The sequence below is a fragment of the Paramacrobiotus metropolitanus genome, unplaced genomic scaffold (assembly GCF_019649055.1).
Source record: "Paramacrobiotus metropolitanus isolate TYO unplaced genomic scaffold, Prichtersi_v1.0 Parri_scaffold0000040, whole genome shotgun sequence".
Classification (NCBI taxonomy): Eukaryota; Metazoa; Tardigrada; class Eutardigrada; order Parachela; family Macrobiotidae; genus Paramacrobiotus; species Paramacrobiotus metropolitanus.
This window is the reverse complement of record NW_026570260.1, coordinates 586785-603058: the sequence shown is the minus strand read 5'-3', so window position 1 is coordinate 603058 and position 16274 is coordinate 586785. Positions and strand designations below refer to the sequence as shown.

The 16274-nt window shown below is 44.5% G+C and overlaps 4 protein-coding genes across 4 annotated transcripts; 2 read left to right on the top strand and 2 right to left on the bottom strand.

Moving 5' to 3' along the window:
• Window positions 1-234: 234 nt before the first annotated feature.
• Window positions 235-2615, bottom strand: LOC129590544 (uncharacterized). The gene is made up of 4 exons (XM_055485828.1): window positions 1980-2615; window positions 1391-1621; window positions 967-1309; window positions 235-909 (listed from the first exon to the last, which is right to left on the bottom strand). Exons 1-4 carry the CDS (start codon window positions 2290-2292, stop codon window positions 450-452), a joined length of 1347 nt encoding a protein of 448 aa, XP_055341803.1. The 5' UTR covers window positions 2293-2615; the 3' UTR covers window positions 235-449.
• A 115-nt stretch (window positions 2616-2730) lies between these two features.
• LOC129590600 (uncharacterized) lies at window positions 2731-5876 on the top strand. Its single transcript, XM_055485917.1, has 4 exons — window positions 2731-3296; window positions 4485-4712; window positions 4807-5149; window positions 5208-5876. Exons 1-4 carry the CDS (start codon window positions 2984-2986, stop codon window positions 5662-5664), a joined length of 1341 nt encoding a protein of 446 aa, XP_055341892.1. The 5' UTR covers window positions 2731-2983; the 3' UTR covers window positions 5665-5876.
• LOC129590599 (kinesin heavy chain-like) lies at window positions 5867-13955 on the bottom strand. The gene is made up of 16 exons (XM_055485916.1): window positions 13428-13955; window positions 13152-13239; window positions 11836-11909; window positions 11643-11747; window positions 11472-11576; window positions 10891-11208; window positions 10313-10461; window positions 9117-9513; window positions 8515-8790; window positions 8094-8366; window positions 7816-8029; window positions 7567-7753; window positions 7403-7504; window positions 6938-7259; window positions 6652-6868; window positions 5867-6477 (listed from the first exon to the last, which is right to left on the bottom strand). Exons 1-16 carry the CDS (start codon window positions 13596-13598, stop codon window positions 6209-6211), a joined length of 3267 nt encoding a protein of 1088 aa, XP_055341891.1. The 5' UTR covers window positions 13599-13955; the 3' UTR covers window positions 5867-6208.
• Window positions 13956-14192: 237 nt separating this feature from the next.
• On the top strand, window positions 14193-16119 carry LOC129590601 (trafficking protein particle complex subunit 2-like). The gene is made up of 4 exons (XM_055485918.1): window positions 14193-14333; window positions 14766-14887; window positions 15156-15425; window positions 15673-16119. The coding sequence occupies exons 2-4, from the start codon at window positions 14780-14782 to the stop codon at window positions 15772-15774; spliced, it is 480 nt and encodes a 159-aa protein (XP_055341893.1). The 5' UTR covers window positions 14193-14333; window positions 14766-14779; the 3' UTR covers window positions 15775-16119.
• The last annotated feature ends 155 nt before the right edge of the window (window positions 16120-16274 follow it).

Below are 16274 nucleotides of genomic sequence, written 5' to 3'. Positions count from 1 at the left end.
GCAGTTAATATTTTTAACTTTCTGGCTCCAGGGCCGTTCAGGCGCAGCTGTCGGATGTCTACATTATTATTATTTCGGCGAGATTCCAGAGCGAGAGCGTATACAAAAGCGCAGAAGAATTCCCATACACCAGCGAAGTGTTTTGGCATATTTTATTACTTACGGTAACAAACCAGTAAAATTCTTCAGTTTCCAGAAAATGTAATAAATTGTTAAGCAGACGGTTCAAATAAACTGAGATAATCACATAATTAATTTTATTAGCACAAGCCAGCGCGGATCACATAATTATATGGAACGTTTATATACTACAAATAAAACATTTTGAACCAGAACGCAGCTAGTCATTGGGTGCAATTGGTCTGTATAATTTTAGCAAAAAAAGCCCACAAAAAACCTGGAGAAAGCACGCATGAATAACGAAGATTCTCAAACATAACGCGAAAATATCAGGCAATCGCACAACCTTCGCCGCTATCCGTCTGTGTCGTATAGTTCTCTAACCGCGATTCCCTGACCATGCCACCGGTTTCCGGCACAATCCCGTCGGTGTAAATCCGGTACAGATACACAAAGCGTTCATCGTCCCGCTTCGTGGAGCTACTGTTGCCCGAACGCGTCTGATGCGTGTCGTTCCAGGTGTGCATGGCATCGAAGCCGTACACGGACTCTCCACCACCGGCGATGCGCATCACCAGCGTCTCTGCCGAGACGACGCGCGCCCCCGCCGCTTTTACCCACTGATCCACACGCCGACGACACGACTCCTGAGATTCAAACGTGCCCTTATCGAAAAACCCTGGTTGCTGCGCCATCTCTGGAACAATCAGTTTGGAACCTAACTGGATGGTTGAACGTGACACAGGACCACTGTCCGGTTTCTCTATAACGTATGCTACCCGCAAAAACCTAAAAAGCAGCATGTGTGAACAGAAGGTGAAAGCTTAACGCAGATTTCTAGCCAACCGAAGATAATTCAGGTGTTTCTTGTTCTCGTGGTACATCATATCCTTGGTGTCGACGCCTTTATTGTAGCTCCAACGGAACATTACTGTTTGAACGTTGACAGGGCGGTAGTTGGGCGGAACCGACAGCAACCACTGCCGGACACGCTGCATCACGGTCGAAAAGGTCTCCATGCGTGGGTTGGAAAAAGTGCCGCCATCTTCCAGCTTCTGCGGCACAAAATCCGCTAAACCTACTTGTGACTGTTCGACGGGACCGCGGATGTAGAAGATACGAATGAGATTCACGAAGCGCTCACTGGCGGAACCCCGCTCCGTCCAGATTGTGCGGTCTGGGTCCAATGCTATGGAAAGGTAATATTTGCATACTCACCAGAATATGTCCGCAAGAGCTTGCAACTGTCGAAGCTGCATTGTCGGCTCACCTTTGCTGCCCCATTTAACCGGCTGTGTCTCCACCGTGATGATCGTTCCTTTAATAGGGGTTCGATTGATGCGCTGTACCACGTGGTCCAGTCGCTCCACCAGCTCACTGTTCTGAATGTCTGGGAGGAAGTTGAGGTAGCCGATCTGCTCCGGCTCGCTCGCCGGCATCGACGAATGCCGGTACTGCGTCCACAGACGCAGACCACGGATGTACCGGTTGTTCGCTTCCCCTGCAACTCAATGCTGTACAGCATTTCTCATATTAATTTTACTTTGTTATCCACAGGTTCTGAATGGACGCATTGCTACAACTATACCGTCTATACGAATTAAGTGCCAATTGGAGGTCTGTTACATGCGTCAGATTACGTTCTAATGACATTGTAAACCGTATCAGTATGACCATACCACTGGTGTTAGTAGTGTACATGCTGAGTGAAACTGATACTAACACTTCAGCAATAATTTATACAATGAAAACTTAAACTAGCTCAATTTCCAAAAACAAAATATATACAGTATTAAAAAAAATTTAATTGGAATCAGGGGTGTTAAAGCGAAACTCGACTCACAAGTCTCACAACGTACCGTAAGCAGTGAAGACAGACTCCACCGTGTCGATTTCGTATCCACGATTGTAGACGCGAAACTCCACACTCTCGCAGGTGTTGACGGAGAAGTGGGGATTGTCGCGCAGGAAGCGGTTGGCCCGCTCGACCAGGACACCAAACTGCTCGTATTCGGGGCGGTTGGAGGGCCCGTCTTCCGCCGTCATGCGCGGCAGGAAGTCCACCGCTTGCAGGCCAACCGCCGTCAGGGGGGCGGGGGAGGACCCCGTCGCCACCCCGTAGTCTGGCGGGGCGCCGGAGTACTCAGGAGGAGCGCTGGCATAGTGATACATGGCCGCGTCGATGTGCGATCGGTTCACTCCACAAGCTGAGCGCGCAAGATTATCGAAACTCGCGTCAGAGACAGAAATGAGAATTAGCGCTGGGGAGTGTGGGTTGTAGAGTTGTTCCTCGTAAATTCGCACCTATCCTTAGGAAGATGAAATCATATTGAAATGATTGGAATTGATCACTTCACTTAGACTATTAGGGAGCTCGGTTGAAATTAACCATGGCTACCAAAAAATGGTAAAACCAAGGATAAAATCATAAAAGTGGCAAAAAGTTCGCGTTCATGACTTAACTTACTAACAATCTAAATTCTAACCGTATGTGATTTCCGATTCCATAATCCTATTGCGTTAGCGACCGCTCTTAAGCGCCAGTTACTATACAGAATGCGGGCGCACTCTATCACGTAATACGTATGTTGTCATTTTCATGAATTTCATTTGAATCATAAATTGCACTGACGCAAATCGCTCCCATTCTTCCTCCCTTTTCCAAGCACCCATGATGCATACTTCCTCGTAGTCTGAGGAGCATTTGAATCATCAGTTGCACCGGAATTGTTGCAATTTTTTTCTGCATCGTATAGAACCAAGTTCAACCAACATCCAAAGCGAGCATAGGGGCATCCACGCGATAAGGATCACATATCTACCTGTCTGAACACTTTTGACGGTTTGACCAAAGCCCGTAAGGATGATGCATGCTCGTGCTCCTCCCGCGTATTCCGACGCCCCACCAGACTACGGGGAAGCATCAGGATCGGGGCCGGCGAAGCCGTTGACGGGCATCGGTCTGCAAGCGATGGATTTTCTGCCGCGCATGACGGCCGAAGACGGCCCTTCCAACCGTCCCGAGTACGAGTCCTTCAGCCTGCTCGTGGATCGCGCCAACGCCTTCCTTCGCCAAAACCCCCACTGGACCGTCAGCACATGCGAGAGCGTGGAGTTTCGGGCCTTCGACCGCGGACGCAACATCGACACGGTGGGATCCGTCTTCACGGCATACGGTATGGTAGAATACTTATGACTGTGTCAGCTGCAAAGTTTGAGTCTAGAGTCTCTAGACTACTCGTAGAATGCAGCGGGGAACTCGTAGAATGCAGCGAGACTGATAGGAATAAGTACTGATTTTTCATCGTTTAGCAAGAATTTATCCCATCGTTCCGGCTCGTAACGCACACTGCATCACGAGTACAGCACATTTTATTTTGATGCCAGTTTGTAGCAAACTTCTGTAGTTTTCATTTGTGATGGAGATAAATATATATACTGTACATATATATATATACTGTATTTTTACCCTTTTTGTCTAAATTAATGTCGTAATTTTCAGTATGTAGCACGGTAGCAACTAGTACATGTACATAGCTGTTTGATTAACTTGCAGTAAATATTGTATTGAACAATAAACAGTACTGTATGTTATCCGTTATGACGAATGTTAGGTACAAAACCGCACAAGTATTTCGAAAAGTAATTTCAAAAATTAAAAAAGTAGTAATATTAATAAAGGTAGATAGATTAGAAGTTCAGAACGTTCGATTGTATGGAGATCAGTGATCGCTCTGACGTCAGATATTGATAGCGTTGAGAGCTGTGACCAGTCGCTGATTGGCGAACAGTATGACGTCAGCGGGACTTGAATAGAGCCGGCTTCACTGCTGTTTGGTGGAGGAGGTGATGTCATCTCGCACAGCACGCAGAGGATGCACCATCGGTGCTTTTGTTAAATATTACTCGCAGCAAAAAGGTACAAAAGATAAAAATGGGATGTTTCTTCAAATGGTACACACCTGCACAAAAGCACACAGGAATGATGACAGGATCAACATTTTCATTAACTTTGAGGTCTATCTTTTAATTACAGTACTATGCCATTAACTTTTTATATCTCATCGATTTTTGGACAGATCACTTCCAGAAAGTATCGTTTTATAATTAGCTTGCAAAAGGTTAACAAAAGCAGGGCAAACTAACAATACGACTACGTTTCTTCTGCAGTTGCAAGGAATTTAATGCAGTCATGTAAGTACGATCCTGAGATTTGTGACTACAACAGAACAAAGTGAAAACAGCAGATATCGTTGCCTGCATATTTCAGCCTGAATCTTTTTCTATAGCTAAATGTCGAAAAGGGTCAGACAGTTGTTTGCAACAAGGCATGAATGCTGAGCAGCGTCAGTTTCTTTTGACAGGTGAAGCCAACAATCGTTACATTCGAGGCCTGAGGCTCTGGGCGCAGCTCCGCCCTCCTGCGTCTGGCCCGCCGGTCGTTGAGCAGATCGGCTACCGGAACGTTCTTCCGGAAATCCGCGGCGACCAGGTGGAGCGGCTGGACGGCGTAGTGCACCGCATCAACAGCATTCCCTTCCAAGGCCGAGTCATCACGGTCGAGACACAACCTATCAAATGGGGCAGCAGCGGTAACTAACTGCCTTGTTCATATACTGTGTTTCCATTGCAAAATTGACACCGGAGGAATTCTTGGCAACTATATTAATTGCTATTTTTGTGCAGGGCTGGATCCGGATCGCACCATCTGGACGGAGCGGGGGTCGGCGCGCGAGACTTTCGTCAATCTCATCCGCATCTTTTACATTATGGGCCCGGTTCAGCACGCGGAAGTGGGTTTGGCTGATTTTGTGCCAGCCATGTTGGATCAAGGCGGCGCTTTTTCCAATCCTCGCATGGAGACCTTCCCGACGGTGATGCAGCGTGTCCGACAGTGGCTGCTGTCGGTGCCGCCCAATTACCGGCCGGTTAACGTTCAGACTGTAATGTTCCGTTGGAGCTACAACAAAGGCATCGATACCAAGGATATGACGTATCACGAGAACAAAAAGCACCTCAATTATCTTCGGTAGGATAGAAATCAACTGTTAAAGAAGCGGGTTTCGTCGATAGTTGATGCTGTTTAGGTATCTGCGTGTGGGCTACATTGTGGAGAATCCGGCCGACGGGCCCATCTCCCGTTCGACCATCCAGTTGGGCAGTAAACTCGTTGTTCCCGGAATGAGTGTGGAGCCGGGATGTTGTGAGGACGGGGCTTTTGAATCACAGGATTCGTGCCGTCAGCGGGTAGATGTTTGGGTTAAAGCGGCCGGGGCACGGGTCGTCTCGGCGGAGACGCTGGTAATGCGCATCGCCGGCGGCGGTGAGTCCGTGTACGGCTTCGATGCCATGCATACCTGGAACGACACGCATCAGACGCGTTCAAGCAACAGTAGCTCCACGAAGCGGGACGATGAACGCTTTGTGTATCTGTACCGGATTTACACCGATGGGATTGTACCGGAACGAGCAACGGTGGAAGATATGCAGTTACAGGATTACACACGACGGACGGATAGTGGGGAAGGATGTACAATTTTATAAGTTTCAGTCGGATACGGGCTTCCTTTTTAACCGTAGTTAATTTTATTTTTATTTTCGATAATTATATATAATTTTTTATCGTCTTAGGTTGTGATTTTTGTGTATAGCGAATTTTAATTCATTTTATGGCATATTAATATATTGTTTTTGGGTTGTTTTTGTTGTTTTCTTGTCAGTTGTCACACTCAGAAACGTATTGGTGTTAAAATCCACTTTACTGCCCGCTGATGAAAACATCACTATCACAGCGAAAAACAACCAGCGCGCCATCATCTCACCGATGACATCCCGGAAAACTAATATACCAATAGTAAACAAAGACGCATCCAATAAGAAAACGCGGATGACGCTCAACAGACAAGAAACGGTCTGACATGAATACAGATAAAATTTAAAAAGCGTGTAGAAAAAAGCACCATCTGCTAAGATAGACAAGATGGGTTTCGAGGAACCATAAACGGACAAAATAATAGCCTGCCATAAATAAAGCCAACTTTGCGTGATCAGATCAACATGACCGCCCCTCCCACCCCCAGATGCGCCCTTACTTGTGGGGCTCCTGTTTGGGGATGAGCGGTGTGCGCTCCTGATTTTTGAGGGAGCCCGAGGAGGACGAGGGCTGCACAGGCCCGCGGTTCTTCAGACCGGCGGCGATTTCGGCGTCCGACATCTTGGACATCTTCGGCACGGCGTCCGAGGGGATGCCCATGGAGGAAGAGGAGCCCATGCCTCCCATCAGAGGGGAGTTGCTTGAGATGGGAGCCATTGCACCCGACGCAGAGGGAGCCTGTCCACCGCCACGTATGGCTTTGGCTGAACAAAATACGCACAGAATGGGATGAAATATATATTTAAACATAATAAATAAATAACCAAAAAAATAAAAATACGATTTCAATTAAGGCAAAGCAACAAATTAACTGCAGAGTGCAGTATATTTAAACAACAAATTACCGAACCATGAAAATAATTAATCAAAAAACTTACCGATTTGGGGTTGATGTGCACGACGTTGAATGTTCTTTTGTCGCACGGCCTCCTTGATGCGCTCCACCTCGTACATGTATCGCTGTCGGTCCTTGACGGCCACCTCCCGGGCCTCCTTCAGCGCTGTCTCCAGTGTTTTGACGCGCTCCATTGTGCTGCGCATCCGCTTCTCCAATTTGGGTATCTCGCAGCGCAGATCGGCATTATCGCGCACCAGCTAAAAGAGAGAAAGGCGAGGGCTAACAGATTTAATCTGCATTTTCATTGCGGTCGCCGCCGTCCTCACCTGTTTGTGGATGCGCGTCAGCTGTTCGAGGTTGTTCTCAAGGAAGGCTACTTTCTGGCGCTGCGCAAGACTGCCGCCGGCCTCCAGTTCGTCTTCTTCCAGTTCGGCCAGAACGTTCTTGGGCTGGTTTTCCTTGTTTTGCTGCTGTTGTTGCTGATTGAGCAGCTGCTGAGCCTGCTGCAGTTGGCTCTTCTTCATGCGATTTTGAAGTTCATCCACGAACAAACGGCGCAGATTGTACAACTGTTGAAGCTCCTTTGTTACTGCTTCCTCCATGCCCTTCAGATCCTGTTTGGCCTGCTCCGTCAAATCCCTCTGATTGCTGCAAAAACAAAACATAAATAACAATTTTCAGCCCATTCAACAAGCGGATCATATTACCAGTAGCGCATTTTGTCAAATTCGTTAACGATGTTTCAAAAGTTATTGTAATATCTAACCGAACGCTACTTAGGATACACTTACATGAACTCCTGCAGCCTGGCGCTCTTTTCCGCTTCCTCTGTCTTGAGTTTATCGAATTCCTTCTGCAGCTGCTCCTTGGCCAGAGCGGTCTTCTCATTTGCACTACAATTTAAAAAAAATTATTTTATTTGCTCGAACGAACGACCGTGAAATATGCGACATACTCTCGCAGTTGCTCCAGCGCGGCCTCCTTCTGGTGTATCTCTTCGCGTAGCGCGGTAACCTGCTTGTGATGCTGCTCTCGCTGCAGTTGCATCTGCGCGTCGACGGCCTTCTTTAGTTCCGCTTCACGCACCTGCATCTCCACCGCCGAGGCCTGATGGTCGGCTGACTGGTGCGTCTTCAGTTGTTCTAATCAATTTACCAGAAAACTGAAAAAAATAACAAAACATACAACTCAAAAACACTCCAACCTTGCGCCTGCAGCCGGGTGAGTTCCTCGTTAAGACCATCCAACTGCTGCTCCAACTGGAATTTCTTATCCTCATTAACACGCAGTGACTCTTGTACCGATTTCAACTTGGCATCCGACTGGCCCAGTCGCAGCGACGTCTCACTCAGCTCCTTTTCCAGATCCTCCAGTTTCTTCGCACTGTCCGCGTTGCTGCTTTCCACTTGTCCCAGTTTCTAATCAAGATGCCATCATCCTGTAATTTGTACAACAGGAAGGAATACCCGGCTTTAACCTCACCTGCACCAGGTTGCGAATGTCGCTCTTCAGTCGCGACATGGACAGCTTGGTGACCATGAACTCCTCGTCTAGTTTCTCGTTTTTAACGGCCATATCCAGTGGTTGTGGTATGGGCATCTTGAACGAGCTGCCGACGGAGCAGCTGGCCAGGATGCTACTAATGTCGGCCATCTCCGTCGACATGTTAGACAACATTTCCACGGTGCGTCGCTTCTGAATCTGGGAGATCTCATGCGCCTGCTGCAGTTCTAGCTGGGCTTGCGCCAGAGAGTTCTGAAAAACCCCCACCAAAAATATCAAAAATGACCTGACGTTTGCAAATAGCGAAATAGTCTATGAAACTACTGAAATCACCGTTGCATCGTACAGGTTAACTTTTTTCAAACAAAAATTCATTAAAGAGAGAAAAGCTTGAACGTACCCGGTTTTTACTGTTTTCTTCCGAGAGTTGATCAACCTCGGCGATCTTGGATTCTACCTCCGTCTTCTTCTGGTCGAAGGACAAATACAACTCCTCCAACGCCTGCATGACTTCCTTCAGTTCGCTCTTGGATAGATCGTTCTCCTTGTTTACGCGCAACAGATCCATTTGCTGCACATCCATGTCGCGTCGCAGTCGCAGCAGTTCTTGTTGCTTCTCCAGCAACTGCTCCTTTAACATGTTCAGGTTCTCCGATTGCGCGGATAGCTCATCGTCCTGCACAAAAAACAAAGACAAAAATTAAAGTGGTTCAAAACTGAAAAATTCTCTAACAAGACAAGCTCACATGAAGAAAGATAGTAAAAAAAGAAATCAGATTTACATTAAAAATTACTATCAATATACTATCCAGGTATACTTCGCTAATTTAAGTAAATAAAACTAAAATGAGTACACTTCAAGGCGAACCAAAAAAACAAATGTCCAGAATTTCAGCAAAAGCAACGTGAAATCAGGTTGACTCTACAATCATTGTTATTTGCTTATTGTCAGTAAATTAATATAAGATAGAGATACTATAGGAGTAGGAATAAATGACTGACCTTCTCATCTAGCTGGCGGTACAGATCGGCGCGCTCTTTTTCGAAGGCGTCTTTGTCCTTCGCGGTGACCTCTTTCTGCGCCTCGGCTGTGCCCTTCTCGGCCAACTTAGCGGCGTTCTCCAGCGACGGCAGCGAAGCAGTTTGGCTGGGCGGCGTGCTGGCCACTTCCGGCAGCGACGTGGTGGAGGCACTCATCAACGCCGCCAGCTGCCCAAGGGACAGCTGCTCTTCCTTGCCCACCTTCTCGCCCGCTCGCCACCGATTCAGCTCCGTCTCTAGTTTGCTGACGTACAAGCGGAGCTTGCTGGCCTTGTCGCGCTCTTTCTCGTATAATCGGCGCCATTCCTCTGCCGTCAACTCCTCGTTAACCACAACTGTGTTCTTGATGGTCTTCGCACTGCCAAAAATTAAGTCTTCGCTATAATCAGGTACCAATAACTGCTATAAGCAACAGAAAAATTTATTCTGCTTATCCTTGGAACTGTGCTTGCATTAATTATCGAAAAATCGCACCGACAAAAAGTGGACGAAAAAAACTTCAACTATATTAAAAAACAGGTAACTTACAGATCAGTAACTTCAGCACTAGCAGTAACTTTACCTATATCCCACAAAATTTTAACTTTTCAAAGTTCCATGTATGTACAGTATACGGTAGTTTTATACACGACCAAATTTTGGAAAAAAGCAAACATTATTACCTTTAAGACTTAAGTGTGTCTATTGATTTCGAAAGCCATGTGCAACAAAAAAAAATTGTCAAATTCCTTAGAGTAGATTAATATTCACACATTGACACGATAAAAATGGCAAAATTATGCAACGTAACCCATACACGATTTCTACTGGCACGAACAAAGCACGCGTCAACTACCGGTGACAGCCTGCTTGTTCAAACAACAAGATGCGACCGAATGCGACCACCGGCAGCGTGCATTAATTAATTACCACGAATTACAAGCTAACCTATGGAGCTCAATCAAAAAACCATCAATCTAACCATTTACTCATTTCACGCTTATCTTTTCATCTCTTTTTCCGCGTTCAAGATTGAATTTTTTATTGAACCCCAAAAGCAGATGAAAGTGTAGTCGTCCAATATTTTTTTATTTATTTGTTATATAGATAGTTGCCGTCAATATATGGAAAAAAGAAATAAAAAATATTAGAAAAACCCCACAGAATGCTTGTCATACCGTTGACCAAAAAGTAACGTGGATTTCGTTTCCGATTCGTTGTAGCTGGCCGGAGAAACGCAGGTGATAATGGTAGTACGTGCGTTACCACCGAGAGATTCTTGCAGAATACGAGTTAACTTGGAATCTCGATAAGGAACGTGCGACTTCTACAATACGAAACATCAGCATTAAGTACAACCGTCAATAACAGACTGTTGGTGTAAAGCTGCAGGTACATTTTTTATTTTTTTTATCATCAAATCAGTTTGACAGCCACATAATTTCTTCAGTTGGCCTCTCCCTTACCGCCAGCCTATCTATTTTAATATAATTTTCTTCGTTTGTGGTACTCCTTGTGACCCAATCGTAAATATTAATATTAAAAACAGGTTACACAGCTCATCAAAAATCAATCTCTTTTAACAAGACAATCCAGAGTCACTTTCATAAAAAACTACATATTACAAATTTAAAACTGCCACAAAATTTCTTTAGTAAAACGCCGAAAAAAATTGCCTATCGAGAACACAATTCAGTGGAATCAATAACACTTAAAAAACTAAAATCAAGTAATTGTAAAATTCGCCAGTGCCTACCGTGCCTTCCGCTAAAGCGGCGATAACGTTGCCGAGGGCCGAAAGGGATTTGTTGATGTTTTTGGCTTCGTCCAGAGTACTGCCTTCAGCTCCCGTCTTGCTGACCTTTTCGCTGCCCGCTAGATCTACCAGGTAGAGCTTGCCGCTAAGCTTTTTCTGCGTCTTCAAATTCTCCTGGCGGACATCAATGAGGAAGACAGAGTGACTACGTGAGCTGTGCTCGTTCATGTTCGTCACGGATACATGCCGATTCTCCTTGCCCTCATCTATCACATCCATCACTTCCTCGGGACTAGAGACAAAACGTTCCGTCACACCCTACAAAGTAAGAACACATTCATAACTCCGCCAAAATGTGAACAAAACGGGTTTCCGAGTGCAAATAAAAATTATTATTACGACCGCTGAACTCCTTTTATTTCCAATAAAAAATGAATGAAACCAATTCAAAGGAGACCAATTCCGCTTTTATTTTATTACACCGGAAAGCAGTTCTCATTAAAGCAGTTCCAGTAACAAAAAAGGATATAGTCTGTTTATTACTCGCAGCAGACAGTTTACCAAATACACCAATTACTGACCTTCACGTAAGGAACACGGTTTTTATCTTCGTGGACGACCAAATTACTTTTGGATACATCTAACAAATCCCTGATCTTGTCCATATATATTTCGAAATATGAGACCTATAATAAATGATATCCCGTCACTGCATATTCAGTGAGCATTCATTCAGTTCAGCTCCGGCACACCTTGATGTGGAATTCCAAATTCTCATCCATGCTGTAGATGTGACTGAATATATCCTGGACAATTCGGGGAATAATTCCCTGATTATCCGGATCCCCCAAAACACCCTGTTTACGAGAGAAATCGTTTGTACGGGCGTTAAACAATGTGTTAAGCAGAACTTCTGTACGAAGTGAGATATCTGTTCGATCTTGCCTCCATCGTATGCGTCTTCCCACTGGACGTCTGTCCGTACGCGAAAATCGTCCCATTGTAACCGGAAAGCACATCTGAAAAAAAGTGTATCAGTCTATCGGATAGTCACTCACGAAATGCCCAAATTAATCAAAATCAAATAATCACCAAAACTTTCACCATGGGTAAGCCGAAATAACAACACTTTTATGTCTCAACTTCCAAGGCAAACAACAAAAATGCAACAACAAGAAATTGCAAATTTGTTATTCACTTAAAAAATGTCATTCATTTTTCGACCAGCGTCCGTTCAACGAGCTTTTCTATTGATCAGTTGACGCCCAGCGCCGGTCAGCGCCGCGACCCGCCGAAACGGCAACTCTGTCGTCTCGTCATGCCCAATGCAGCGTGAAACGTCTTTACCGAAAGACTATTTAGTACTGAATCTACTGATGCTGGTTAGCTACAGCCAGCCTGCGTCGACAATTTACACAGCGGGTTCACTGACTCAACAGCTACTGGAGCGCCGCGGAATAACAAGAAGCTATTTAACCCCATTGCAGCTGATTCATCATGCGAAGCGCTAACAAATCATCCAACAAGATGCAAACTACAAGTATCTAGTAAATGCTCAACACTTCTCGCCGTTGTATTCATGCTGAGCTAACAAAATTTCAAATCCCACATGTATTATGAAATTTCTGAAGAGAAACGACATAATCGCGCAACAATGCGCAAGTCGTACTTGAAATGAAAAAAAAAACAGTAAAAAAACGTAACATCTCTGTAACTCTCATCCACGCATATCACTGAATTTCTCTTTTAAATATCAACAAACGTTTTCAGAGAAGCTAACAAAAATCGAAATAAACATGAAGAGGCTGAGCAATGCTGCTAAAATTATCCTGACAAAAATCGCAAAAATCAATAATCTGATCATTTCGGCAGGCATGTGGATCGATATTGATACGGTAAATGAAGTCATTAAAGGAATGTATCTGCTGACTTTTCCACATGATGCAATGCACCCTCAAACAAATCTCCCAAAACGATTCAAACTTCAGGCACCATCATAAGAAAACCATGATATTTGCCATTTGGTAGGAAATCGCGCGCAGTAAACATCAACGCTACGTTGAACAACCAATTTGACAGAATCGCTTCACATGTAGAAATTATTAACTGCAGTTCACTGCTTTCACTCCAATTTAGTTTTACAAATAACGCCAGAATAACGGTAGATTATTAAATCATTAATATTTAATACAACAGGGAGAGCAAAAAACTGAAAATTTCAAAATTTGTCAATGAGTTCAAAATTTTGAAGTGTAACTCACCAACAACAATCTGCCTGGCAGTTTCCGCGTATACTTTTGCCTGGGCGCTTTTCGGGTGAAATACCCGGTCGAAATTAAACGGTTTGCCCTAGAGACAAAATAAAAAAAATTGGAATAAAGATCAAAACGCAACTAGTGCACCACAATGCATCGAGATTCGAGAACACCATTTCTCCGACCAATACTGGTCCAATACAGATGATGATGTAACTGACTGATGGAGTATTTTTGAAGAAACCCAACTCAGCGACAACTCAGAACACTTTTCAGACCTACCCCACACATGAGCGCATCATCCGTAATGTTCTTGATAACGAACTGTGACCCCGTGCGTTCTTCAGCGTCGTTGAGGGGCCGGATGCGACACACCACCTTGATGTTGCACAAGGCGGGATCGTGCTCCAGGACGCCCGGGATATCCGAGGAGGCGACGGAAGACAGGGACATGACGGTCAACGGGAGTCACAACACGGATGCAATTACGCTCCCCAGATTACATATGACACAGAATGGCGGCACTCACGAAAGTTGACAAAATGAAAGCTGACAGTAGTGTCTCAAGCAAAAAGCCAACGCCTGGGCAAACTTCGCGTTCTAACACGTCCTGCGCATATCCAGGGAGTGAAAAGGTATGGCGGGGTGGGAGATTCTTCCCTACGCAGATCCTGCTGAAAACCGCGACGTAAGCTGTCCAACTTTTATCAGTAAAGAAGTGAAACGGGGTCCTGCTCCGAAGTTCAACAACGTCAATCACACAAACCGTCAAAACAGCGAAAATAGTCTATCAGGATTCAGCGTTGGGCCAAGCAGCAGCACTGCAGCGCACGTTCGATAGATACACATGAGGGAGGGCGGGTATGCCGCAGATTGGCAGACTGCGATAGATGGCGTGATTGTTCAATCAATCGTACCACTGCAGGTTTGTCTCTGTCCACTATGTAATTCGAAGTACTGCGCAGACAGAGACATATCGCGGGCGCACTATTTTAGCGTTTTAAATGAATCCAAAATTCCAAATTTGCAAACGCAAACCAAAACAAGTTGGTGACTGTACTGTACAACACATTGTTATTGGTACAGCTGGACTTCAGATCTTACCGATTACTTACGATTGAATTTTTGTTTAAATTTTATTTTTGAATCCTGATCTTTTTAAATTCTGAAGTTCTCATTTATAAAACGGTAGGCGCAATTAATGATGGAATGTATACTGTACTATAGTTTTGTACTTACAGTACTTACATAATTACGTGTCACGGTATGATCTGTATCGCTCTCAGTCTATCCAGTCTATCGGATGATTCGCTGTACCTTTTGAGTACTCAGCACTGATTTGAAATTTAAATTGGTTTGAAATTTGAAATAATTAAGTGAAATAAATGATAATCGTTAATCTACTCGTCCCTCGATTCGCTGCTACCACTCCACTGATGCGGTCTGTGGATTACTGAACGCTTAATTATAAATTACAGATCGAAGTTCCTGTTTTTAACTTTCTGCAACTTTATTAGTTTTATATGTTGCAAGTTACAACGAGTTGCCGTAAATACTTCGTGATCGAATAGATCGATCTTAATCGTTAAAATTAATAATTATTCTTATATCTGATATCAGTTCAACCGTAAGGAATGAGTTCCTCGCAGTTGAACCGCCTGTACTTCGTGATAATTGGCCATCGTGATCAACCGCTGTTTGAGTTCGAAGCTTTGAAACAGGATGACAGCATGGGAATTCCGGTAAAACCGTAAAACAGGTTGTAAAGTAAACAGCTCTGAGCTATGAATAATGTGTGAAATTGTGATTTCTAAATGAACATAGTTACATAGCCCATAGGACATGTAGAACACGAGTATAAGAAATTTTTTTGGGGTTTTCGTAAGTCTGCACTCTGTGCCTTTTTGTGAGGTTACAGTGTTACACCGTTGTATAGTTGTGGTACATTTTCATATGAAAGAACGGCGTTTACTGTTTAATATTATTAATTTGGTTTATTTGCCTGCGCAGCGCGAGGACTACCGCCATCTGTGCCAGTTCATCGCGCATGCCGCGCTGGACGCCGTGGACGCCAGTCTAGCGAGCGCGCAAGGCAGCCAGATGTTTTTCAAGAACATCGACCGCTTCAACGAGTGGAGCGTGTCGGCCTTCGTCACCTGCAGTCTGGTCAAGTTCGTCCTTCTCCATCCCAACCGCGAAGAGAGCCAGTCGGCGCTGCGCAAAGAGGAGTCGGACATTATCCGCAACTTCTTCTATGCCGTTTACGAAATCTATATGAAGGTACAAACGCTGACGCTCGCATAGTTTTATTTCGGAAACTTTTGCTTTCTGTTTTCTGACTGCCGTCCGACTCCCCTTGTTTCTTATAATCTTATCACATTAAAATCGGGGATGTTTTCATTGAAGTGATAAGTACTTAACTAACGTACATTGCAGCATGCGCAAAACGTGAATAGCCTCTGGGAAATAATTGCGAACACCGCTAATCGAATTGTTCAGTTTTCGGACTTTGGTTTTCGCTTTGCAGATGATTCTGAATCCGTTTTACGAGTTGGATTCCGAAATCACATCCAGAGCATTCCGTGAAAAATTCCAGCAGTTGGTCAAGAAGCATCTTCTTAATTTGTGATCTCTGGTTTGCGGCTTTTGGTTGCATCAACGGTTCTACTTGCATGAATTGTTATAATTTTGTGATATCAGGATTTGGAATTCACAGATTCGCTACTCTGTTCATTCTGTTTGCCACGGTTTAAAATTTTGTCAGTTTTAGAGTGGGCCTCTGTTGCGAAAAATAAAAGAAATAGTATTAAAAGCGGTGAAATTTACGCGAAAGTGTTGGCTGACTTTACGTTATAACTTTTAACTTGTGCTTAAAATTCTAATTCCATCTCCTCTGTTATTAGCTGCAAGAGGGTCACAATAATAATGCCACTGGGCCTCGTGGATTAAAATAAAAATTTGCCCTTTCAAAAAACCTGCACACTTGTTTCTTACTTTATTTACCTATTTGGGTTTTTTGTTGTTTTCCTCAAAAATGTTGCCGCTTTTGGTCACACCTCAAGGCGTTCTGTCTGAACGAATGGTGAGATACGATTGGCTGACAAGTGAACCGAACGTAAACAACAGCCG

What these genes read in the sequence shown, in the direction of transcription:
- LOC129590600 (XM_055485917.1), top strand. Translation starts at nt 2,984, where the DNA reads ATGATGCATGCTCGTGCTCCTCCCGCGTATTCCGACGCCCCACCAGAC. An exon ending in TATCAAATGGGGCAGCAGCG is followed by an intron (nt 4,713 to 4,806) that starts GTAACTAACTGC and finishes ATTTTTGTGCAG; the next exon opens with GGCTGGATCCGGATCGCACC. An exon ending in AAGCACCTCAATTATCTTCG is followed by an intron (nt 5,150 to 5,207) that starts GTAGGATAGAAA and finishes GATGCTGTTTAG; the next exon opens with GTATCTGCGTGTGGGCTACA.
- LOC129590544 (XM_055485828.1), bottom strand. Translation starts at nt 2,292, where the DNA reads ATGTATCACTATGCCAGCGCTCCTCCTGAGTACTCCGGCGCCCCGCCA. An exon ending in GTCTGTCTTCACTGCTTACG is followed by an intron (nt 1,622 to 1,979) that starts GTACGTTGTGAG and finishes ATTGAGTTGCAG; the next exon opens with GGGAAGCGAACAACCGGTAC. An exon ending in GGTTAAATGGGGCAGCAAAG is followed by an intron (nt 1,310 to 1,390) that starts GTGAGCCGACAA and finishes ACCTTTCCATAG; the next exon opens with CATTGGACCCAGACCGCACA.
- LOC129590601 (XM_055485918.1), top strand. Translation starts at nt 14,780, where the DNA reads ATGAGTTCCTCGCAGTTGAACCGCCTGTACTTCGTGATAATTGGCCAT. An exon ending in ATGACAGCATGGGAATTCCG is followed by an intron (nt 14,888 to 15,155) that starts GTAAAACCGTAA and finishes TTGCCTGCGCAG; the next exon opens with CGCGAGGACTACCGCCATCT. An exon ending in TTTACGAAATCTATATGAAG is followed by an intron (nt 15,426 to 15,672) that starts GTACAAACGCTG and finishes TTCGCTTTGCAG; the next exon opens with ATGATTCTGAATCCGTTTTA.
- LOC129590599 (XM_055485916.1), bottom strand. Translation starts at nt 13,598, where the DNA reads ATGTCCCTGTCTTCCGTCGCCTCCTCGGATATCCCGGGCGTCCTGGAG. An exon ending in ATTTGGAATTCCACATCAAG is followed by an intron (nt 11,577 to 11,642) that starts GTGTGCCGGAGC and finishes CATTTATTATAG; the next exon opens with GTCTCATATTTCGAAATATA. An exon ending in ACGTTACTTTTTGGTCAACG is followed by an intron (nt 9,514 to 10,312) that starts GTATGACAAGCA and finishes AATTTTTGGCAG; the next exon opens with TGCGAAGACCATCAAGAACA.